At 41.6% G+C, this 24,769-nt stretch overlaps 2 protein-coding genes across 2 annotated transcripts in view; one reads left to right on the plus strand and one right to left on the minus strand.

Moving 5' to 3' along the window:
• The window catches only part of Wdr26 (WD repeat domain 26), a 37,052-nt gene extending 30,824 nt beyond the window's left edge, over positions 1-6,228 (plus strand). The window contains exon 14 of the mRNA XM_028789321.1: positions 3,413-6,228. Coding sequence (XP_028645154.1) covers positions 3,413-3,438 — 26 coding nt within the window. The 3' untranslated portion in view covers positions 3,439-6,228. The remainder of the gene's footprint in view (positions 1-3,412) is intronic.
• Positions 6,229-12,281: 6,053 nt separating this feature from the next.
• Positions 12,282-24,769, minus strand: part of Cnih4 (cornichon family AMPA receptor auxiliary protein 4) — a 16,389-nt gene continuing 3,901 nt past the window's right edge. The window contains exons 3-5 of the mRNA XM_028789317.1: positions 23,669-23,781; positions 17,427-17,567; positions 12,282-14,898 (exon numbers count right to left, since the gene is read on the minus strand). Of these exons, the coding sequence (XP_028645150.1) occupies positions 14,871-14,898; positions 17,427-17,567; positions 23,669-23,781 (282 nt within the window). The 3' untranslated portion in view covers positions 12,282-14,870. The remainder of the gene's footprint in view (positions 14,899-17,426; positions 17,568-23,668; positions 23,782-24,769) is intronic.

Here is a 24,769-nt window from a genome sequence, read left to right on the forward strand (position 1 = left end):
TCCTTCCTTTCTTTCTTTCCTTTATTATTTATTTATTTATTTATATTTATTTAACCTATCTCACTTTGTAGAAAGAATTTAAGAAATCTAGGATTAGGTTTTATTGTTTTTGGAGAGACAAGGAAGAAAGTAAACTAGAATATGCTGCCTCATTTGCAGCTGAAGTAATAATTAAAGATCTTTGGGTTCACAGATGGGTCAGGTGGTAAGTGTTTGGCATGATGAGTTGAGTTTGGATCCCAGAACCCCCTTGTTGGTGTACCGCAGTGCGAGTCTAATCTCTTTGCTTTTATGGAATTTGGGAGGTGGTTACAGAGGACAGTCCCCAGCAGCTGTGCAAATTAAAGACGTTCTCTGGAACTGGAAGGCAAGGTTGTACTGATACTCAAGGTTGCCCTCTAACCTCCACATATCTCACCACTTGTTTGCATGCACATACAAATCTATTAACATGTGGTTTGGCCAGTTATGTTAATATGATATTACATCAAACATTTTATGTACATATATGAACTAACAAATGTATAAAACTTGAGAAACTTTAGTTTTAATGATCATCATTTTCAGATTTTCATAATATCTTAGCACTGTATAGAATGTGCTATACTAACATGAACTGTGTCTGATGGTGAGAGAAAGAAGAAACTTAAATTTCCTGTGCTGCTTAAGTTCAAGAGGCGTGCTCAGAGTATTTGCTCTCACATATGTTCATGGTCTTGTAAAAGATATATTTTTATTTTCATTTTTTAGGGAAGGAACCAAAATAGCTCCTTAACTTGTTGAACACTGCCATTTTGGCAAATCTAGGTCTAGAAGTTTTCCCTGCCACCTTGGTACTTGAAGATGAAGAAAGTCATAAGGCTAACAGATGAGGACAAATTCTTGATTAAATAGAATAGTACTAGAGAGAAGTAATACATTGTATATAGATATCTTTTATTTCCTCAAAGAGAACAAGTAAAAATGTCTCCTTTGGAAGGAAATGACTTACAGATTGTTTTGTTCAGTGTGTTCCACCTATATGTTGATGTTTTTGTTTTGTTTTTCTTGTGTGTGTGCCCATGCTACCTAAATGCATGCTGGGACCTGCATGCCAGTCCTCTGCAAGAGAACAAATACTCATTATATCCACAGGAGGGTAGTTAGTTAGCTTTTTTTTTTTAATAAATACAGAGATGAGGCTAAGGCAGTGGTAGCATATACCTTTAAGGCAGAGGAGGGAGTATCTCTAAGTTCGAGGCCAGCCCAGTCTACACAGAGAAACCTGTCTCAAAAAAAAAAACAAAACCAAAAAAATACACACAGAGATGAGAATAAAAGAGTGTAAGACACACGGAGTGAGGTTGCTGAGACTTGGGAGGTGCTTTCTCCTGGAGATGTTTACTGTTGCTTGTCCTGCCAAGGCCCGCTCTCTTCAGATCCAGTTCTGTAGTTTTCTGTTTTGTTAGTCATTCAGAATGTGACTAGAAGAATAGGAAAGTACTGGTCATTTGGCAGCAGCTCATGAGAGCTGTTTTACCCACAATGGGATAAGAGTTGCACTTTGTACACCCATTACTTTGGTTAATGTGATAATTCATTTCACTAGGTGTGCCAAATACTGGCTCAGTTGTAAGATCAGGTCCAACTCAGCAGCTTCCAATATGCTGCACGAACATAGATCTGACTGTACAAGCGTGGTCATTCTTACTTCAAAGACAAAGGACTATGGCCAGGTGGTGGTGGCACATGCCTTTAATCCCAGCAGTGGCAAAGGCAGGTGGAGCTTTGTGAGTTTGAGGCCAGCCTGGTCTAGAGAAAGGGCTCCAGGAGAGCCAGGGCTGTTACACAGAGAAACCTTGTTTTGGGGAGGGAAAAGGGAAAAGACTGCTTTTTGGGATACTGTCTGCAGTCTTTTCTCACACAATAAAAGCATATTCTGATTAAATTGTATCTGTTTAGAATAGGAATTTGAAAGTATACGTGGGTTAAAGATAATAGTAAAAGACTAGCATCTGAGCCAGGCAGTGGTGGCGCACGCCTTTAGTCCCAGCACTTGGGAGTCAGAGGCAGGCGGATTTCTGAGTTCGAGGACAGCCTGGTCTATACAGAGAAACCCTGTCTCGAAAAACCAAACCCAAAAAAAAAAAAAAAATATATGTGACATATATGTAATATATGTCACTTAAATACTAAAGGTTTGTACATTTATTAACTGCAGGAGGGTGCTGGGTGCACTTGCTGTGCTGAGGTCAGTGGACAGCTTGCTGGACTTAGTTTCCTTCCCCCACATGGGTTCTGTTGATTGAACATAGGTCTTCAAGCTTAGCAACAAGTGCTTTTTCTGCCATCTTACTAGCCCAGGAATTTTTTTTTTTTTTTTTTTTTTTTTTTTTTTTTTTTTTTTTTCGAGACAGGGTTTCTCTGTGTAGCCCTGGCTGTCCTGGAACTCACTCTGTAGACCAGGCTGGCCTCGAACTCAGAAATCCGCCTGCCTCTGCCTCCCAAGTGCTGGGATTAAAGGCGTGCACCACCACCGCCCACCGCCCGGCTAGGATGAAGTATTAACACATGCTGTCAACATAAGGTGCATGAATCTAGAAATCAGGCTGAATGAAACATACTAGAAAACATACCAGACATAGCACATGCTGTGATTGCATTTTATATTGAAGTGGTATAAAAATAGGTCAATTCAAATTCCAGAGGAGTGATTTGGTTTTTATGAGAATGTGTGATTTGAAATTGGTCTAAACTTGTAGCTGATACTGTACAACTGTGAGTGCACTAAAGCTTAGCTGTTGGAGATGAGCTTATCTTACCATATGGGAGCTGTGGCGTAAGAAACGTCATATACACTGTCCCACATGGAGCTGGATGATGCGGTTGAGTGCACAGAATGTGCAGTTTGAGAATGTGCCTTCTACTACCAGGGTTTTCGTTCCATCTTTTTTGTTGTAAACTAGCAAAGATTTTCTTATTCTAATTATCTATTTCAAGCTTAATTTTAAAAATAGGAAGTCTGTCAGGCATGGTTATGCATGCCTTTAATCCTAGTACTCAGGAGGCAGGTAGATCTCTTCAAGTTCAAGAGGATGCTGGTCTACCTAGTGAGTGCCAGGCCATCCAAAGCTACGCAGTGAGACTCTGTCTCAACCCAACCCCTTCCTCCAATAGTAACATAGAAATGGGAAATTCTAACATAATAATTCATTGCCTTTTCTCCATTAATCAAAATAATCACAAGGTTACAATTTAGTATATCACCTAAAAACTGGGAGAGACACATTGCTCAGTGATTATGAAAGTATCAATAATTTGTTTATTGTTACTTATTCTACTGTTATTTCTTGATGCAGATTTTGAAACTTTCTAACTGATATCTTTTTTTTTCTGTTCCTTTCTCTGCACATTTCATCTGGTCGTCATTCAGAGGAATGCAGTAGCATGGATAGTTGATGGCGAATTTGGAGCAGACGACTTCTGTTTAACTTAAAATTAGTCGTATTTTAATGGCTTGGGATTTGGTGCAAACAAACATGATTGATAGCTGGACAGACATGCTCGTCATGAAGAAAAAAAAAAACCATTTTGAAGCCCGATTGGGGCCAAACATTTACACCTTGCTTCATAGTAACCAGTTGATGAAGCACGTCGTTAGAACGTTGTTGGACACCATGTTGAATTATTCCCCATCGGTTGTGAAGAACTGTGCTACATTCAGGCTTACCCATTGAACTCAGTATATATATTTTTTTCCCTCCTGCCTTTTGTCTGGTGGGGTACCATTCTTGTTGCTCTTCTGTGTAATGAAGTTCAAATGCTTGTTTGGAAACTTAATTTAACAGTTTAGAAGGCTTAATAGGAAGAGTTCATTAGTCTGAAGAGTATACATTGGACAGGAAAGAATTTGCTTTTGTTTCTCCAAATCTCTCCGCCTTCTTTAGCTTGAGATCTTTGCAGCTTGGTTCATGGATTCTAGCCTTGCCCGTTGCGCAGTATATACTGATCAGATGATAAAGCAGTGAACTATGTCAAAAGCACTCTCAATATTACATTTGACAAAAAGTTTTGTACTTTTCACATAGCTTGTTGCCCCGTAAAAGGGTTAACAGCACAATTTTTTAAAAATAAATTAAGAAGTATTTATAGGATTAAAGTGACTTCATTTGTATACATTTGGAATCTAAACCAGCTTAAAAACAGTGTCCTCTGTGACTGAGATACGCAGTGTAAGTGATGTTCTTCTGGAGTGCCACGTGAGACATGGCATGCTCATAAACAGTGTTCAGAAGGACATGGCACAGGAAAGCCAGAGAGATACTTTGAAGGTTCCCCTTTTTATTTTATTCCCCAAGGAACATCAGTACCCGATACTGAAGAAATTCAAGATTCAAAAGGAAAATTGTATAAATAAAGCAACACGGGAGATCAGCATCAGTCTAGATTTTCAAGGAAGCTTGTTCCAAGTTCTTCTGAACTTGGGGGAATCATTTTGGTGTGACCTAGCAAAAGTAGCCATCAGAAGATAGGCCCACATTGGGAATTTATAGTGTAGTTGAATCTTAGAGGAATTCAGCAGGCTACAAACATATGTAAACTGGAATTAAAGCCTGAGTCATTTCTCCTAATTGCCCTTAATGTCCAACATATAGGGACACTAATTTAAAGAAGATTCCTTCTCAGCTGTTGCCATAATGAACCTCATTCAAACTGGTGCTGTGGACAGTTTTCCCTCTCCCCTTTTAGTTTACGGGAGCGTTTCCTTTATGGGGAAAAAAAAAGGACTTCTCTCATTTTGAAGACCCTATATCTAACATAAGCTTGATCGATGTTCATGGTGTGTTCTAAACTCCGTAATTGCTGGGTCTAACAGTCTCCCCTTGAAATCCATGTTTTCCAGTAGAGGATAACCAGGGTAACTGCAGCTGTTGGGAAGAGAAGTGGAATTACTCCCAGTGCATTCCTGGTGAACAAAAAAAAAAAAAGAAAATGTTGTAGAACTTGCCCTTGAGGCCAAGCCAAGTCCATAGCATTTGCCATGATCATACCCCTTGGGATCCAGAGAGGAAGGAGAGGCTTGTACTGAGGAATCTTTCCACTGTAGGGGTCATAGGGAGGGAAAAGCCAGGAAGAGGGAGAAGAAAACACATTTGGCCTTAAGATAGTGTTCATTCTCCCAAAGCCCATAGTAAGGAGATGACAGATCGTAGTCAGCAGATTATTAATTCAAATAGGTATGTAAAAGATTCCTTTAAGCTTCATTTTTCAGAGACGACCACTTTAGAAAATCAGAGAAATCCTGTTTTGATACTTCTTAGTTAAAATAATTGTTACCGTTTATCTGGTACTTCATTTTCTTGACTAAAATTACTTTTCACTCTAAGCTTGAATAAAAATTTTCATTCATAAGTGTATATAATTAAGTGGCAACTCCTCTTTACCTCAGTGCAGTTAAAACCATCTTTTGATTGATATACCCTGAAGCCATTAATCTTTACACCCCAGTCTCTACAGTAACAGTCACTAACAGCATGTGGGCATAGAACTCCACAGCTGTTTACAGATGTGGTTACATTGTACTGCATGGTACTTACATAATGTTTCCTGAGGTTTGTACCCATCAGGACAGTTTGGCACTTACATTCTGTTAGTACACCCAGCTACATACACCTAGATCTGAGTTTTCACAGTGCTTCTGAAGTACATTTAAAAATACCTGGAGGTAAAAACGTGCACTGAAGGTGAGGGACATTACCAGAATGTAACTCCTGTTAGAATGAAGTTACAGCTCTGCAAAGGCTTTGATAGTAAAGTAGCTAGCTAGGTGAGTTTGGTTTCCAGGTCTGTCGTAACTGGCAGCTTCCACTATAGACGGGTACTTGACTGTGCCAATTTGCTGTAAGTGTCTGTTTCATGTTTGCCATGAAGTGAATGGTAGGAAGGTGTGGAGAGAGTTAGGGTTTACAGTGAAAGAACCTAGTGACAGGGTTACAGGAAAATGTCTGACAATGTGATAAACTCAGTCAAGGCTTAAGAGAGAATTCTGTCAAGCCTGCCACAAGATGCTAACCAATGTACAAACTGAAAAGTACCAAGACTTTTTGCACATAGATCAAAATAGTGGAGAATTTTGGCTCCAAAAATCAGGTTAGTAGGCTCAATTCCATGTGCTTAAAATGTTTCTGTTGTTAATGCATCAATTAAGGGCTAGAGTAAGAATGAAATTAAATGTCTTTTTCCTCTAAATAACTGGTTATTAGTGGTAAAGTGTTGGATTTGGGGATCACTGAGGTTGGTTTGTGGGTGGTGATCAAAAGAATTAGAGTGGGAGTCAGAGCCAGGAGAGATAAGAAGCTTCACATATGAGGCTTTGAATTTCATTAGTATTCCTGCCAACTGCGTGGCGTTGCTCTTCCTGGCCAGGTAAATGTCCTGGTGACCCAGGTAAGTAGTGAACACAGGACATTTTATTTGCAAATGTCCCCATAAATTGGCTCATTTTATTGGGTGGGAGAACAAAAATGGAATTCTCTGACTATAATTAGCCTGCCAGGCAGACAGAAGCAGTAATTCCACAGGAGCAGTCGATTTGGAGCGTTTTGCCTCAGCTGTGACAACTCTTGTGACATTAATAGAAAATTCTTTCCCACCCCTCCCCATCTTGAAATTTTCTTTTTTAGGATGTTGGTTCCTGCAAACAAGAACTGACCCTCTGCCTCCCAGTGGGTACATGTCTCGCACATCTCTTGAAAGGGGACATACCTACGTCCTTTACTGCAGAAGAGTGGGAGGAAAGAAGATAAACTGTCTTAATAGCCATTGTTCCCATTTTAAAAAATACATTTTTACTTAGTAATTCTACTTTGATGTCTCATTTAGACTTCACCAACTCTCCTTTGTGTTGCTGGCCAAAGCATTACCACCATTTCCAAAACCATACCTGATTTCACATAAACTGCTAACTTAAAGAGGTGAATTTGCATTTACACTTAGACACTTTTTAAAAACAGGGTGAAATTAACTTAAACTTTGCAGTGTTGAGTTATTGTTATAGTAGCTGCCCTAGAGTTGCAAAAACAAGCTGTAAAAACCCATCCCCTATCTACTTAATCCAGATTGCCTGGATTTAATGAAGTTAATCGTATAAAAATGTGTGGGTATGTATGTGCGTGTTTGTGTGTGTGTGTGTGTTTGAGAAAGAACTTGATTCATAAAATATTCTAGAAACAACTTTTAGGTTGTCATTTTTACTGAACATCTTGTGCACATGTAAAGTAGCCTCTTGCGTTTAAGGCTTGGTTAATGTCTATTTTTATAAAAATGAAGTTGTGTCCCATTTTTAACTTAGACATTTACATTATCAGGATCAACATGCTAGAATTAAATCATAACATTTATAGGCTCAGTGAGGGTAAATGTTATTAGCCCCTTGAGAGAGAGAATGTGTGTGTGTGTGTGTGTGTGTGTGTGTGTGTGTGTGTGTGTGTGTGAGAGAGAGAGAGAGAGAGAGAGAGAGAGAGAGAGTGTTTGTGTGAGTGAGAGAGAGAGAGAGAGAGAGAGAGAGAGAGAGAGTGTGTGTGTGTGTGTAGAGAGTGTGTGTGTGTTTTGAGGGAGATAGATCACAAAAGCATGTATATGCTTATAAACCAAGCTGTAGAGATCATGTAAAGAACCTGGGTGTTGCTCTGGAGATTTCTGAGCTATGGGAAGTGTGCTGTGATGTAGCTAACACACAGCTGTTGGTATGGAGGAACAGTTAACTATGGACTGAAAGATGTTTCCGGAGGACTGTGTTCTTAAACTTTGGGGTTTGCTTTTTTAACTGCGTTTTATTTCATTAAAGTATAAAAACTTCAGGTCTCATATTTATTTTCACTTGTTCTACTAATTATTTACAAGACACTTTTTGGTTGACATTTTATAAATGTGTGGTATATTAAATGTCTTTAATTTTTGTTTTATTAAAATTACAATAACTGATTTGCTTTACTGGGATTTTTACATTTTATTTTCACTCCACCTTTTCCATGTCAGTGCACAGCACTTCAGTCCTTTGTATTCCCTTCTGTCGATTCAATAAACAGAATGAGTAATTTAAGTAAGTCTTGTCGCATTCCATCTCAACACACTGCTCAACTGGTGGCTATATCTTGACCTAGGATTTGTGAATGGAATCTGAGGAAACAATTTTTAGTGTATTTGAAGGCCATTGTGCACCCAGTCGTGGATAAGGTAGATTCCAAACCTGTACTTAAGTAGAAGTGCATGTGAGACTCAACTCAAAGCAGTGGTGGGTTAGGATTTCAAATCACTCATTAGAGGGAAAACAAACACACTGAGATAGTTCAGTAAGTAAGGTGGCTATTCCCAAGCCTAATTCACCCGAACTTCACTACTGGGACCTATATGAAAAGACAACTGACTCCCGAAACAACAAATAATCTTTAAAGAAATTAAAAGAGAATTGTTTTTATATGTGCACTTATACTCTGAAATCAGGAGCAGAACCCCTGGAAGATGAACTTTGATAGTGTGAAGTGTCAGACATGGATATGGGGACTGTCTGTCTATTAATATTTCACATCATCATATGGTATCGGCCTGCTACCAATCCAATGAGTGACTGTCACAAGACTGGCTGTGTTACCCCGGTGATGAGGGACTGACCACTGAGTATGTATAGCTACTTGCTTACCAGGGACACTGACAAACTGTTAACACCCTCAGTGCTTAGAAAGTGTTCTAGCCCCTCTGCAAAAGCCACTAGATTGGAACACAGTTGTCAGATGCTAATTCCCAGATGAGGGGAAGCAGGAAGCTCAGATTCAAACCATACCTCTTAGCTCATGTCTGTAGTCCTCCTTAGTCTGTAGGTAGCTAGCTTAAAATTTGTTAGTCACTAAAATTAAACAATACAAGATTTCAAGAGGTATCTCATTTAATTAAACAGAGACCAGATAAGTTACTTAGCATGTCAAAGCCAGGCCACTCATCTGTGAAAGCAACTGATGGTACCCTATGAGACATTGAACTGAGAATCCATGCAAGAAAACTGAAATGTTTAGTGATTTAAAACTTAACAAAAGGGATAAAGCTGACTTCAATGTCATTCTATTCTTCATACCAAGTTCCAGGGCTCTTAAAAGGGGGAGAGGGCACCAGGTGGTGGTGGCGCAGGCCTTTAATCCCAGCACTTGGGAGGCAGAGGCAGGTGGATCTCTTGAGTTTGAGGCCAGCCTGGTCTACAGAGTGAGTCCCAAGACAGCCAGGGCTACACAGAGAAACCCTGTCTTGGAAAAACAAAGGTGGGTGCAGGGAGTAGGGCTGGCTAGATGGTTCAGAGGATTAGGAGATAGAGCACTGGCTGTTCAAGGGGACCCAGGTTCAATTCTCAGCACCCATGTGGCTCATTATCACCTGTAATTCCAGCCCCACTTCTGACTTCTGCAGAGAAATAAAAGCCTTATAGACACTGCTCAAAAGTATAGGCCTTGTTTTAGATCATTGTGAACAAACCAACTGCAGAACTCTGAGCCATGGGGGAAATTTGAGCCTTAACGAGTTACTTAATACAAAGAAATGCTAAGTAGTCTAGTTACTACCTGGGAGGGTGAGGCAGGGTGTTTGTAGATTTGAGCCTGGCCTGAGCTACATAGCAAGACCCAAAAAATGAAAGTGCTGGTTTATGTAGAGTACTGGTATACTTACATATTTCCCAGATTCTAAAACGTAACACATATATGTTGAAGGGAAGGTTGCATGTTATTGGTAAAATGAATTGATTATTACAAGCGGTTGAAAACTATCAGCTAAGAAACATGGTTCTCGAGGCAGGAGATGTAGCTCACTGTTTCATGCACTTACCTCTCATATATGAAGTCCAGAGTTCAGTTCCAAAGATTCTGGGTAGAGGCAGTGGCTCAACAGATAAACACAGATAAAGGCCTTAGAAGCCGAGATCAGTCCCAGAACTCACATCAGGCAGATATGGTGATGTGTATCTGTAATTATTACAAGACGGGGAGGCCAAAATTGAAGAATCGTTGGGCGGGTAGCTGACCAGTCTTCTGGAGTGTGCTGAGCAGTGACAGAAATGAAACATTCCACCTCAACAAGATGGAAGGTGAGAACTGACTCCACAAAGTTGTCCAGAGATCCACATCCCCTCCCTGGCTGCTGGAGGGCTGGGGAGTCTATACAGATTTGCTATGGAGGATTTACTTGCCTTGTCCCATGGAGACTCAACAGCCATCGTAGCAGTTAATATACTGCCTTCAGGTAAGTGAGGTTCAACTCTATCTAGTGTGTGGAATAAGTGGGCCTTGGGCACATGAGTTCCAGAGACATCAAGGTCTAGAAGGAAACTGTCCGCAACTGGATCTATGCTCTCTTCCATGAGAATGAGCATTTGGAAGCAAGTTTTGGGATTGAACAAAAACTCCTTTGTTCAGGTGTCAGTAAATGGTTTAGGGGTTAATGGATGAAGGATGAGGTCAAGTTCCCTAAGGTGACATCACAGATCCTGGGCAGTGAGGTATGGGGAAGAGATGTCAGGAGAGCCATAGAATAGTAATAACTCAATCTTGCTATACCAGGGTTGGGGTACAGAGCTCACTGGTAGAATATTTGCCTAACATATGCAAGGCCCTGGGTTCATTCCTTAGCATCATAAAAACAAACAAAACCTTAACCATGACCTTCCAATGTGGGACATACAGAGGTTCTTTTAGAAAACAGGAACTTGGCATGCTTGAGGTTTTTCTGTTTTCAGTTTGGGGTTTTGAGACATGCCTGGCAGTGTGGGGCAAGCAGGCTTGGAGCCCTGCTGCTTCAGTGTGCAGAGCATTGAGATTACAGGCATCATGTTCCTGGCCTTTGCAGCAGCCACACTTGACTAGGTTGTAATGTTCAGTGGAAACTGGCACGGAAGAGACTCAAGACTGCAGCTGAGCGGATGCAGCAGAGCAGACTGACAAGAAGAAGCTGCAGTCTAACCTCGCAGCTTCAGCTAGTCAACTGTGACCGCACCCTGCCTCCACACCCCGCCTCCCAGGAGCAGCTGAAACGCTATCTTACCTTACCTGAAAAGACCTTTCTAAGAGTAACTGGAGTGCAGTTAGTGCTGTGGCTCACTTTGCTAACTGCAGTTGAGGCTTTGACTGACCCTGGCTAGCCTTCTGCCTTCTAGAATATTTGAGAGAAGTGGCTTAAATCCTCTAAATTAAAGTGGCTTCACTGAAAATCCTCAAGTACAGCCATTTTTTGAACAGCTTTGCTAAACAGCTTTACATTTCAATCTACTATAGTATGTGGCAAAAGAGCATGTTTGCTTTAAAGGACAAAACTTGGGATATAGCTTGGTTGATACTGAGCTCCAGACTGGTTTGGGACACCGGAGACCCTGTCTTTAAAAACAAACAGGCTAGGGAGACGACTGCACTAAAGGGCACTGACTGTTCTGGAGGAGGTGGGTTTGATTCTTAGTACTCACATGGTAGCTAACAGTCACCTGTAACTCCACGTCCAAGGGATCCGACGCCCTCTTCTGGCTTCCACAGGTACTGCACACTTGTACACAAACATGCAGGCAGGCAGAGTCCACACACACACACACACACACGCACACTCACTACCACACACAATTTAAAAAAGACAAAAGCTCAGATTGCTGACCCTAGATGACAAAAAGTTTCCAGTTCTCCCCTTCTATAGACCTGGGGATGGGACCTATTACCTTGCTCGTGCCAGAAAGTTGCACTAATACTGAGCCACTCCCCAGCTTATTCTATGTCTGCATTATTAAAACAAGTATTTCTAAATATTGGAGACACAATTACACCTAATGCACGATAATTCATAACTTCTGATAAAATGCTATTTGTAAGCAAAATCAATATCAGCAGTCAGAAGTAAACCCAATTAATAAAAGTTTCTTTTATATGTCCAGATGGTTTTACAATACTTCTAGTGTTCACTGTGCTATTGGGCTGGTGAATGGTTAAGAGCACCAACTGTTCTTCCAAAGAACGTAGGTTCAATTCTCAGCACCTATTGTGAGCTTACAAAGGTCTGTAACTCCAGTTGCATGGGTCTGACACCATCACACAGACTTACACGCAGCCAAAACACCAATACAATAAAATAAAAACAAACCATTTTAGAAAAAACAGTGCTCCTAAAGTTAGCTACCTTGAAGACAAAGAAATAGAGTGGTGGGCTTTGATTATGTTATTCTATAACTGCTTCTCTGAACTAAAGGACATAAGTCAGACTCAAGCGATAGAGCAATCAGATTAACCTGTTATTCAACAGCCTTTTATTGTGTCTGTGTGCAAGGCACTGTATTAGGCGCCAGGAGGGAAAGGAAGACAACACAAACATGATCAGAGTGGACGCTGCCCTCTAGGAGCGCACAATCTAGTTTGCATACAAGAGATGCCACATGGAAAGTGATGAGTACTTCCCACAGGAAACAGTACAGAGGTTTAAAGTCAGAGCAGGTCAGAAGGAAGCTGCTGGCTCTTGCTCCATTGTCTTCTTGGGCAGCAGGCGTGAAAAGGGGCCGCTAGATGACGAGTGGGGCTGCGTCTTGCACGTCACGTCCTCAGCTCTAGACACACAGCATCTGCTGTAGTTAAAAGTCTGGGAAGGGGGAATATGACACTGCGTGGCTGCCCTCCGCGGCAGGATGCACTGGCCAGGCCCTCAACGTTAGAGCTTTACAGAGGCCAGGGAAGGAGAGGGTGTAAGCGGACACTGAGCTGAGCTCCTGATGGTCAACCTCTGACAACCCCTAGGCCTCTGCTCTCTTATCTTTGAGATGACAAGGCTGGAACAGATGATCTTGAAGCCGCTCTGCAACTCTGATCACTGTACAGCTGCACCACAGGCGGCAGCGCCACAGCCGCTTAGGGGCATTGCTCACATCCTCTTTTTCAGCGTTTATAAAAGCATCCTCCTCCCTCCAAAACACCCAGAAAAATGACTCCTCCCTTTCCTGGCTTTGATACACATGAGCAATGAGGGATAAAGGGTGTCCACTCACAACTAGTGTTTCAGAGTTAAGTTTGGTCTTTCTATACAAGGTAGCTTTCTCATTCACTCCTCCCACCAGCTTATGCCTGACAACCGACAGCCCAAAAGTGCTCGGCTACGTGGCTTTCAGTTTAAGCTCAAACATTTTAGACAAAAGTCCTCCACTATGTCTCTCCATCCTATGAAGCCCCAGGAGTTCTGTTTGAAAACTTTGACTAACACTGAGGGCACCAGAAGGTAGGGGGAGCTGTTAGCAGAGGGTGCCCCGAGGGAAAGGTGTGAGGAAGGATATAAAGTAACTCCCATGTCGTGGCTGCTTAGCCCCTTTCTAGACAGAAGCACAATATGATTACAGGGAGGATTTCCTGCTTTCACAGAGGCCCAGCGAACCAGGTTTCCTCTGCATGCCGTCCCAGCCTTTTTCTCCTGTGCGGTCAGAGCATAGCTCCCTTTCTAACAGGGAATCCAGAGCCCTGGCTCTTACGTCTACCAGCTCCTCACTCAGTAATTCATGCTACATTTAAACATTTAATCTCCGGGGATCCACACACTTTGTTTTGCCACAAAAGTTCACTATGCCGCAGTGCACAGTGATGTTTCCTTACCTGTCAGTGCTTATGATACCAACGTTAAAGTGCAACTAAGAAAAAGGCTGGACTGCCAGATTCACTCCCTGCAAGATATGATAAGCACAGACCAGGTTAACTGCTCGCTCTCACCCAGAGCAGGAGCTTCCAGAGTAGCTAGGTCCTGCCACGTGCATGCAATGGCTTGCGCTGGGCTCCCAGTCCACACAGTGGTCAGTGCAGAAGAGAAGGAGGTGCAGTGAATTCTGCACCAAGTGAGCACTCACAGACTGCTCTTGTTTTGTTTTTTAACAATGACTGATTGGTTTCCTGGTTCTGAGTGACTTCTAGCAAGTCACTTCTCCAAATCCATTAAACTATATTATTAAAGAAATCAAATACAAATGGAACAGTTACAATGTAAAATAAGGTCTGGCAAGAGCTGAGCTGATCAGAGGGAGGTGGGCAAGATTATGGAGGTACAAGCTTTAAAATGAAAGCTCTTAATAAAGTCTTGATTTTAAGATGTATTTTTCCTTTCTGTAAGCAAGAATTACACTGTACTTGGGTACATGGCTCGTAAGGTTTCGAATACTGAAATACATATATCTTAAAATGTCATTTTCTATTGAAAGATTTAGCTGAAAAGCCTCCCAAATCCTTAAGCCACATTCACATGACTTTCTTCATTTGTGCAGACTGGCTGTGCTGCTTTCTGTTCTAGCTTTCAGACAGTCTCGCTCTACTGAGGCCACAGTTCTCAACTTTCCTAATGCTAAGACCCTTTAATACAGATCCTCATGTTGTAACCCCCCAACTACAAACCATCTTTGTTGCTACTTCATAACTGTAATTTTGCTACTGTTATGAATCATAATGTAAATATCTGTGTTTTCAATGGTTTTAGGCAACCCCTGTGAAAGAGTTATTTGACCCCTAAAGGGGTGGTAACCCATAGGTTGAGAACCACTGTATTAAGGGCTCTTTTGGGTGTATCCTTTCTCTCTTTGGGATGCAAAGCTGGCACACATTCCTACTTCTACCAAACAGCCAAAGAGGAGACAAAATACCTTCATGTGTTGGGGTTGAGAAATCAGAAATCTACAAAAACTCTTTTTTTTTTTTTAAATACTTTATGTGGTAAAAATACAGCAAAAATAGGTTTTTTGTTCAAAGACCAAAATATATACTGCTCTGGTCACGGTTCTACGAGTGGTTTTAGTAGTCTCTGGCTCCTCAGTTGTGCAGTGTGTAGTGTAGGTTGGCTTCAGCCTGGCTTCTGCAGCTTCAGTCATTTATCAAAGCCAGAATCATACTGTGGAAAAAAGAAACTGGGATTACTCATGTTTCCTTAGGGCTCCCCTGAATCCAATACATTCAGACCTGTACACCCAGGCTCATCAAGAAACACTCACTGCATCACCTAATACCTAATATAGGAAGAGTGCTCAGATGAAAGCCTCTAACATTTTCACTAAAACAATAAACAGATGGGGGTGAGAGGGCAGAGTAAAATCTAATATCAATTTGGTGCTATCATTAAAAAACAAATAGGGGATGGAGAGATGGCTCAGCAGTTAAGAGCACTTACTGCTCTTCCAGAGGACCATGTCAGGTAGCTCACAAAAGCTACTTGTAACTCCAGGGGATTCAACGCCTCTGGTCTCCAAGGGCACCTGCACTCATATGTACATATCCATATGCATGAACACACATACACATACACACATACACACACACACACACACATACATACACAAACACACACATACATAAATAAAAACAAATTCTTTAAAAATAAAATATGGCCAGACACACACCCTTTATCTCAGCACTCAGGAGACAGAGGCTTGTAGATCTCTTTGAGTTTAAGGCCATTTGTGGGGCAGTGGGCTATGAGAAAAGCCAGAAAGCTTGGTAGAAAGAACTGAAGCGGCCGGGCGGTGGTGGCGCACACCTTTAATCCCAGCACTTGGGAGGCAGAGGGAGGTGGATTTCTGAGTTCGAGGCCAGCCTGGTCTACAGAGTGAGTTCCAGGACAGCCAGGGCTATACAGAGAAATCCTGTCTCAAAAAACCAAAATAAATAAATAAATAAATAAATAAATAAATAAATAATAAAATAAATAAAATAAAGAGTCTAGAGAGATGGCTCAGTGGTTAAGACCTTCTGATGCTCTCTCAGAGGACTCAGGTTCAATTCCCAGTACCCACATGGTTGTGCACAACTGTCTATAACTCCAGTTCCAGGCTCTTCAATACCCTTGCATACATACATACATACACACACACAAACACACACACAGGCAAAACACAAATGCACATAAAAAATAAAAATAAGTAATTTTTAAAAAATGAGATATAGTTGGGCATGGTGGCACCTGGGAGGCAGAGGCAGGAAGATCCCTGTGAGTTCGAGGCCAGCCTGAGAGTGGGTTCCAGGATAGCCAGGACTATACACAGAAACCCTGTCTTGAAAAACAATGAAAGTAAACAAACAAAACAGAGAAACGTAATCCTTTCCTCTGGTGTGCAGGGATCAACCTTACTCTTGATCATTAGATCAAGAGCAACCCTGACTACATTATTATTACAGATGAAAATTATTACAGTGCACAGACAAAGCCTCAGTGTTACTTATTTACCAGTAGAATAAATCGTCAAGCACATTAAACATATTCAGTGTACAGCACAGGTTAAAGGCGTCGCTAATATTTTGTAAATTTTGAGTTTACTATAGATGATAAACTTAAGCACTTCACAGCACTTGGTTCATGCTGCAATCCCATGAGGTAAGTTTTAGGAAGAGCCTATGTTCAGATGAAAACCCGAGGTACAGAGACGCTAGGAAGTGCATCTCAAATCTCAAGGCAGGTAGTAGAAACCATTCTCTAAACATGGGAGCATCTCCCCAAAACTTTACTTCCATTTAAGGACCCCCCTGAGTGCCTGCTGCCTGAAAGGCACTGTGGCAGGTGTAAGCAGAGCAAGAGTTCCTGCTGATGAGCTGGCAATAACGTCATTTCTTAACCAGAGCATCCATCCAGTCATCTCAGCTATGGACGACATTCAGGGGTTAAGGTAACAAAGACGGAGCCAAAAACAAGCTAACAAAGGAAAAGGAAGGATAGAAAAGGCGAGGGTACACCCTACAAAGGGTACAGCAGCCTAGACCAAACAGCTGTCAGGACCACACCCTAGCCCTGTCCCTAAAGTGCAATTCCCTCTCTCTCTTTGTTTTCTCATTTTTGTGATAAGATCTTGCTGTACCTTGGGAACCATGGAACTTACTAAGTAGTCCTGGATGGCACCAAATTTGTGATTCTCCTGCCTCAGCCTCTCAAATGCTGAGATTAAAGATGGACACCACTATGCCTGGCTAAAATAAATTTTTAAAAACCAGTATCTTGGGGTGGAAACACAGCTCCGTGCTTAAGAGCACTTCTCTCTTTTGCAGAGGACCTAGTTTCAGTTTCCAGCACGTATACGGCAGCTCCTAACTGTAACTCAAGTTCTAGGGCATCCAATATGTCTGTCTGTCTGTCTACATACATATGCATGCATGTATATATTTTTCCTTCTGGCTCAGTGAAACCTCTCAACTAGATTCTAAGAGTAAAGAACAGCAATGGCAGTTTTAAGCATATTAGTCACTTCAGCAGCTAAGAAATAGGTGGTAGAGAAAACTCTACTATAGGTTACATAGCAACTAACTTATTTTACTAATTAAATAACATAAAAAAAATGTACACAGCTACAATAAACTCACATAACTCCTGAAAGTGTTCCAATAAACCAAAAGCAGGTGTGGCATTCAGTATGCTGAAGCCTATTCTAAACCTACCTGTAGAGATACATGAAGAAACAGAGCAGGTAGAAGCCAAGCTTGATCATGGCTTCTTTCATGTGTGACTTTAACTGTCCCCGGTTGTGTATTTCTGTTGGATCAAATACTCCCATGTTACCACTTGGTACCATAATGAACCTGACAAAGGACACACACATAAAAGGAAATCAAATCTCAGCATGAATAATGAAAAACAGTTTCAAAATAGTAGTGACCCAGGTACTGCAGCCTCAGATTAAGAAAAGTGGATCGGTTCAATTGAAGTGTACCATCTGGTTTTCCTTCGGAAGCTGCTGCTGACTTTTCATTTAATTTTCTTCCCACTGAAACAAACATAGTAGTAATACCTAATAAATACTGAGAACCTTTAACACATCTGTCTCTCTTTAGCTCATTCTCATTAGATACAAGTTAAAGGAGATTCCAAAAACAAATTAATGTTATAAGTTCTCAGAAGCTGGGCAGTGGTGGCACACGCCTTTAATCCCAGCACTTGGGAGGCAGAGGCAGGCGGATTTCTGAGTTCGAGGCCAGCTTGGTCTACAGAGTGAGTTCCAGGACAGCCAGGGCTATACAGAAAAACCCTGTCTCGAAAAAAAAAATAAGTTCTCAGAAACTTCTAAGGATCTTTTTGTGTGTTTCTGTGTGTGGTAGACATGTATGCATGCATGCTTATGTGTGTGTGTGCATGTGGAGGGCAAAGGAGTGTGTTCTTCAATTGCTCTTCATCTTATACACATAAGATGGATCTTCAAACCAAGAGCTCCCTAATTTAGCTAGCTGAGAGAGCCAGCTCACTCCAGGGATAACCTGCCTCCAACAGAGAGATTATAGAAGGCCCAGGCCCACAGGACCATCTGGCATTCATGTGGGTGCTAGGATCCGAACCCCACTTGCACTTTGCCTACTGACCCATTTCTGTTAGCCCCGTCTTTGAGACATGGTCCCACTTTGTGGCTTAAACAGGCTTCTAGTCACTATATAGTCCAGTCTAGCTTTGAACTTGAGGATCATCCAGCTTCCAGCTATCCAGCTATCCAGCTATGCAGCTTCCTGAGTGCTGAGGCTTCTAGTCACTATATAGTCCAGTCTAGCTTTGAACTTGAGGACCATCCTTTCCCAGCTTCCTGAGTGCTGAGATTCCAGGCATATATAACCACACCTGGCTTTCAGAAATGTGTTTATATGAATTGAGAAGAAAAGTGAGAGAATCAGTGGTTACAGCAATGGCTTCACATCCAGCCTGTGCCGTCTGTGTACTATACATGTTTGAGCCTGGTACCGTAAATAACCTCCTCCCGCTTGCATGGCCAGGCTTTGTGATTTCCTCATTCTTGCCACACACAGTTTCTCAATGCCATTTCTGTGAAACATAAAAGCCTCTCTGTCTTAAACTGTCCCCTAATCCTACTGTCCTATCTGGACCTGAATAGAAAGTGCCTTTACTTGAATATACAAATAATACCCTCAAATAGTCTCAAAAAGACATCCATGTTATCTAAGTTCCTTGGTAATCCTTAAAACTTTCTTCTTATGCAATTCTTGTCTCTCTCACCTTTCACAGCCCACTGATCTCCTGCCATTTGCTCTTTCTACTACCCTTTATAAGCTGTCTTTCTCATTCCTACTAATACAACCCTGTTCCAACAATATAATCTTTTCTCCATTCTCTGAACTGAATTTGTAATATCCTAGTTCTTCTCTATCCAACACATACTACTTATGAAAAGAAGCCTTTATGTTATCTTGCTGCTTAAAAACATAAAACGTAGTCTGCAGATATGACTCAGTGGAACAGTTCTTCCCTGAGCTCAGCCAGGTGTGGTGGGCACACCTTTAATTCCAAAGAAATCACGTGATGATATAAGCTGCACATCAACCTTGACATTCTAAGTGGCCAGTCAAAAAAAAAAAAGACCATGGACTCAGCTTTATTGCAGGGTATTTGATCACACTGGGAATCCCAAGATTGTATATCTACTAGAAAACCCTGTTTCTAGTTGTGATGTGGCTCAGCCCTTAGCACACACCTTTAATCCCTCTTGCTGGAATACAGACACATCCTCAGTATACATCTTTAATCCCAAACAATAAAGATAAAATTAGTTTGTAGAAGGAAGCACCCGTGTTTGGAAGTGATGCTTAATTGAGTGTCAGACAAAGTGATGAAGCAGAGAAAAAGATTTGACAGAATAGGATATGTCCAACTCTCCCAAGAAGAGAGAAGAAAAAGGATCTACTTAAGAGGAGTGCAAAGAGAAAGAAACAGGCAGCTCTACTGGGACAGTTGTACAGAGACAGGTTGCAGAGAGAGAACAAGCTACAGGTGAAGACAGAACAAGCCAGAGAGTGAAAAGGAGCCAGAAGATCAGAAAAGACTGCTAAAGTTAGTTTGAGGCCAAGCAGAGCAATTCAGAAGAAGCCAAGAGAGAAGTCAGACTGAACCAGTCAGCTTGGAAAGGAGTTTGAGCTAGAACAAGAGTTGAGCCAGCTAGCAAGAGTTCAGAAACAGCTAGAAAGGGTGAGCTTATTCAGCAGTAAGTCTCAGAGGCTGAAAACATTCTACACCTAGATTAGATTATATGGAAGCTAGAAGCTTCCAGAACTATGCTTAGGTTAGCAGACTGAGGCAGTAACCCTCAGATATATTAGTTCACTAGAATAAAAGTTACATTTTATACATCTGGCTTTCTAGAATCTGTACATGTTGATCAAGTAGATCAGGCTGCGGATGAAATCAGCTAGAAAAGTGCTTGCCCAGCATGTACAAAGCACTAGGTTTGACCCCAGCGTTAGATAAAGTGAACATGCAGGTTTTCTAAGTCCTGTTTTCTCATGACTTGGAAGGTAGAAGTCAGAGATTCAAGAACATCCCTTATCTGCTGTGCTGGCTAGTTTTGACATCAACACGATCATCTTAGAATTACTATTGCTATGATCAAACACTATAACCAAAAGCAGCTTGGGTAGGAAAGAGTTTATTCAACGTACATTTCAGCACAGTTCATCAAAAACGGAAGTCAGGTAAGGAACTCAAGCAGGGCAGGAACCTTGCTCCTCATGGCTTGCTCAGCCTGCTTACCTATGGAACCCTGGACTACCAGCCCAGGGGTGGACCTACCTAAAACAGGCTGGGTCCTCCCCCATGAATCCCTAATTAAGAAAATGGCCTTATAGGCTTGCCTGTCTACAGCCTGATCTTATAGAAATATTTTCTCAGCTGAGGTTCCATCCTCTTAGATAACTTTAGCTTGTGTCAAATTGCCATAAGACTAGATGGTACATTGATACAAGATAGAGTCATTTTGGAAGGAACCTCAATTACGAACTGAGCTTACCTGACTGGCCCGTGGGCAAGCCTGTGGTGCTTTGTGCAATGTCTCGACTGATGATTGATATGAGATGGTGGTTCAGGGAAAGCAAGCCAGTAAACAGCACTCCTCCATGGCCTGCCATCAGTCCCTGCCTCGGCTGGGGAAGCTGCTCAGTCTCTTTTCTATATAGCACAGCATACACCCAGTGTAGAATGTTAATTTATTGTTTTCCTTTTTGGCCTTCCTTATTGCTCTCTCACAATAGGCTCACATCCTAATCTGAGCCTCATCCTGGGAACATAGGTTCCTGACAGTCTGGTGAGGACCAGTCCTAGGAAGACCGTGGTTTGTTTTTTGAGACATGATTCAGTTGTGTACCTCAGGCTGGCCTCAGGCAGTAGGGGATGGAAGACAGGACACATGCTTCTGTCATGAGAAATCTAAGGAAGTCAGAGGAGCAAGCATGAAGTCAAAGAACAGCTTGCAGGAATCAGTTTTGTCCTCCCACTGTGGAGTGCAGGGATCAAAGCCAGGCTGTCAAGCTTGGCAGCCAACGCCTCTAACCACGGAGCATCCCACCATCACTCCTTACCCTTTATCTTTTGCTTTGTTTGAGATGGGGGAGTCTCACTGTATCCCTCCAGTTGTCCTAGAACTCTTGATGTAGACCAGGCTGGCCTCAAACTCACAAAGGTCTGACTGCCTCTGCACCCCAAGTGCTGCGATTAAACGTGCTTGCCACCACATATGACTCATTTTTATTCTAACAGTGTTTTATAACATCATACTTAACAATCAGCCAATGAGTGGGTTTTGCCCTTATAAAGGACTAACTATAAACAAAATAAAAGCTAAGAGAGAAAGAAAGAGATGCAATCTATTAACATAAAAAATAATTCTAGGTCTGGAGAAATGGCTGAGTGGTTAAGAGCACTGGCTCATTGCCTGTTCTTACATAAAACCCAGGTTTGGTTCCCAATACCACATGGCAGCTCAAAACAATCTATAACTCCAGTTCCAGGGGACCTAATACTTTCTTCTGGCTTCCATGGACGCGCACACACACACACAACATATTTATGCATATATATATATATATATATATATATATATATATATATACACACGCACACGCACACACACGCAAATAAGTAAATATTATTCTACAATTTTTCACTAAATAACAAAATATAACGGCTTGACTATGGGTGATTTCCCTGGTCTGTTTCTAAACAAATTTCCAGGGGGTAACGATGATAACGATAATATTTTGGTTTTTTGAAGGAAAGGGTTCTTTGTGTAGCCCTGGATATCCTCGAATTTGTAGATTAGGCTACTCTTGAACACAGAGCTTGGTCTTTATAGGCCTTCTGAGTGCTGAAATTAAAGGTTCTCTCTACCACACCTCCATATCTGCCCAGCTAAGGATCTTGACTGTCAACATAGAAGATAAAGAAAGGCCAAATTAGTAACGCACACCTCTTTGAGTGTGTCTGTGAAGTTTCCAGAAGCAATTAAATCATGAAAACTATGACCCAATAAATGGATTAATTCTGGGCTGGAGAGTTGACTCAGTGGTTAAGAGCACCGACTGCTCTTCCAGAGGTCCTGAGTTCAATTCCCAGCAACCACATGGTGGCTCACAACCATCTTTAATGGGATCTGATGACCTCTTCGGCTGTGTCTGAAGACAGTAACGATGTATTCATATAAATATAATAAATAAATCTTTTAAAAAATGGATTAATTCCTCAGTGTACTCATAATAGGAAGTGATTATTGGGAAGTGGTGAGGCCGCAGATGGGGCCTGCACGGAAGTGTATCAGTGGGGACTGTGCGGGGCTGGGCCTCACCCTGCACAGAAGTGTATCAGTGGGGACTGTGCGGGGCTGGGCCTCACCCTGGTCCCTTCTATTCTCCTTTTTCTCTGCTTTCAGCTGAGACGGAGTGAAGAAGCACCTCCTGGCCAAGGCTTCAGGTCTAAGCAACCGTGAACTGAAAACTCTGACATAGTAAGCTAAAATAATTCTTCCTTCCTTTAAACTGTTTCTATAAGGCATTCTGGTCACAGCCATGAGAAAAGTGACCAATACACTTCACAAATCAAAAAATCAAAACATCTAGTTTTTTATTTCTCTCTCTCTCTCTCTCTCTCTCTCTCTCTCTCTCTCTCTCTCTCTGTGTGTGTGTGTGTGTGTGTGTGTGTGTGTGTGTATAGAAATGCAGAATGCTGGGCTTCTGAGTGCTAGGTGCAGTGCATGCTCCTAACCACTGACTATCTATCTAGCTCCCTGCTTCCTAAAATTTTTTTTAAATCAAAACTTGTGTGTTAATCTTCACTGCAAAAACAAAGACCTCAAAATAAACAAACAAACAAACAAAAATCCCAAACACAAGTTACCTACTTTGCAGGCACTAAAATGCAATTTTGTTTGGTCTACTTCCAGTATTATAGATACAAATAAAGGCCCTATTGTCTCAAGCCTTTGACTATTAGAAGAAAATGATATTCAGGGCAATGAAAACATTTTACAAGTCTTTAGGCTTCACAATTAAACATTAGATTATTCCTATGCATGTGAGTTTTGTGCTTTACCACAAGATTGAGCCATGCAAACTGCTATCTGCCTAATATACCAAAGTGAACAATAATTTATTCTGATTTCATAAAGTATTTTGTTGTTCTTTATTTAATCACTGGGATGTTTCCGTGGGGGAGAACCTGTTAATTATTTTCTTTTATCTACAGTTTTATGCAGCCTAGGATGACTTCAAATTCACTAAATGGCCAAAGCTAGACTTAAACTCCTGCTCCTCCTAGCTCAACCTCCCAAATGCTGGGATCACAGACATGTACCATCATGGCCAGCTGTTAATGTTTTTTAAGAACTACTGTCAGCAAACAGTAAACAGACTATGCTTACCTGTATATATTCCACGTGGCGACAGGTAAGTTGAGGAGGAAGATGAACCAGTGCAAGGAGACCAGCACCAGCACAGTGACGATGGTGTGTCCAACCAGTTCTGGTATCACCCACTACAACCCAAGAACAGAGCATTACATCGCTGATCTCTTTTCCGGCTGAACATGATCCTCAAGCCAAATTGAGGACTATACAGAGAGTCTTTATTTTAGACTCAGAAACCCCAGACAGGGCTATAACTTCTTACCCTAGGCAAATATATAAGGTAACAGCTCAAAACTAAAGCAATTAAATTTCAGTTTTATTTCACCCTAAGCAAAGGCTTAGATTCTTTCACTAAGCAGCTCAGAATAACTACGGAAAAAGCAGAGTATTTGTTACTTTCTGTTCCAGCATCTATGACAATGTGCTGAAGCCTCCTGCTCTACATCAGCATGGTACACATCCACATACATGCCTTTTCAATTAGAATGTCAATCTTCAAGTAACAGCCCCTGCCTCTGAAAAACATTTCCCCAAGTTCAGAATCCTGAGGAAACAAATGACATGGAGAAAGGTAAAAATTCTAAAATGTATAGTAATGTGTAGTAAGTGCCAGCAATCCCACCACTAGGAAAGCAGGGAATCATGGGAAGTCCGATGCCAGCTGTGACTACCTAGTGAGACTCAAAACAACAAAATAAGAAAGAAATTGTAAAATAGCGGGCTGGAGAGATGGTTTGGTAGTTAAGAGCACTTGCTGTTCATAGGACCTGAGTTTGTTTCCCAGTGCTCTACGGGGTGGCCCACACTGCCTGTCCTGGAGAAAAACTGATACATCTTTTTCATCTTTTCCTAATTCATTTGTGGGAGAAACAGTGGGTCTAGCTGAGAAGCCCAGGCTGACCCCAGGACAAAACTCTTCCCTCAACCTCCTAAATACTGGGAATGCAGGCATTCACTATCATGTCCAACATTTTACCGTGTAGAAAATAGTATTGAAAAAAAAAAAAAAAGAAAAAGAAAAAAAAAAGAAAGAAAAAGAAAAAAAGCCAGGCAGTGGTGGCGCACGCCTTTAATCCCAGCACTTGGGAGGCAGAGGCAGGCAGATTTCTGAGTTCG

This window comes from Grammomys surdaster, unplaced genomic scaffold, assembly GCF_004785775.1.
Source record: "Grammomys surdaster isolate TR1022 unplaced genomic scaffold, NIH_TR_1.0 125808, whole genome shotgun sequence".
In the NCBI taxonomy this organism is placed as follows: domain Eukaryota; kingdom Metazoa; phylum Chordata; class Mammalia; order Rodentia; family Muridae; genus Grammomys; species Grammomys surdaster.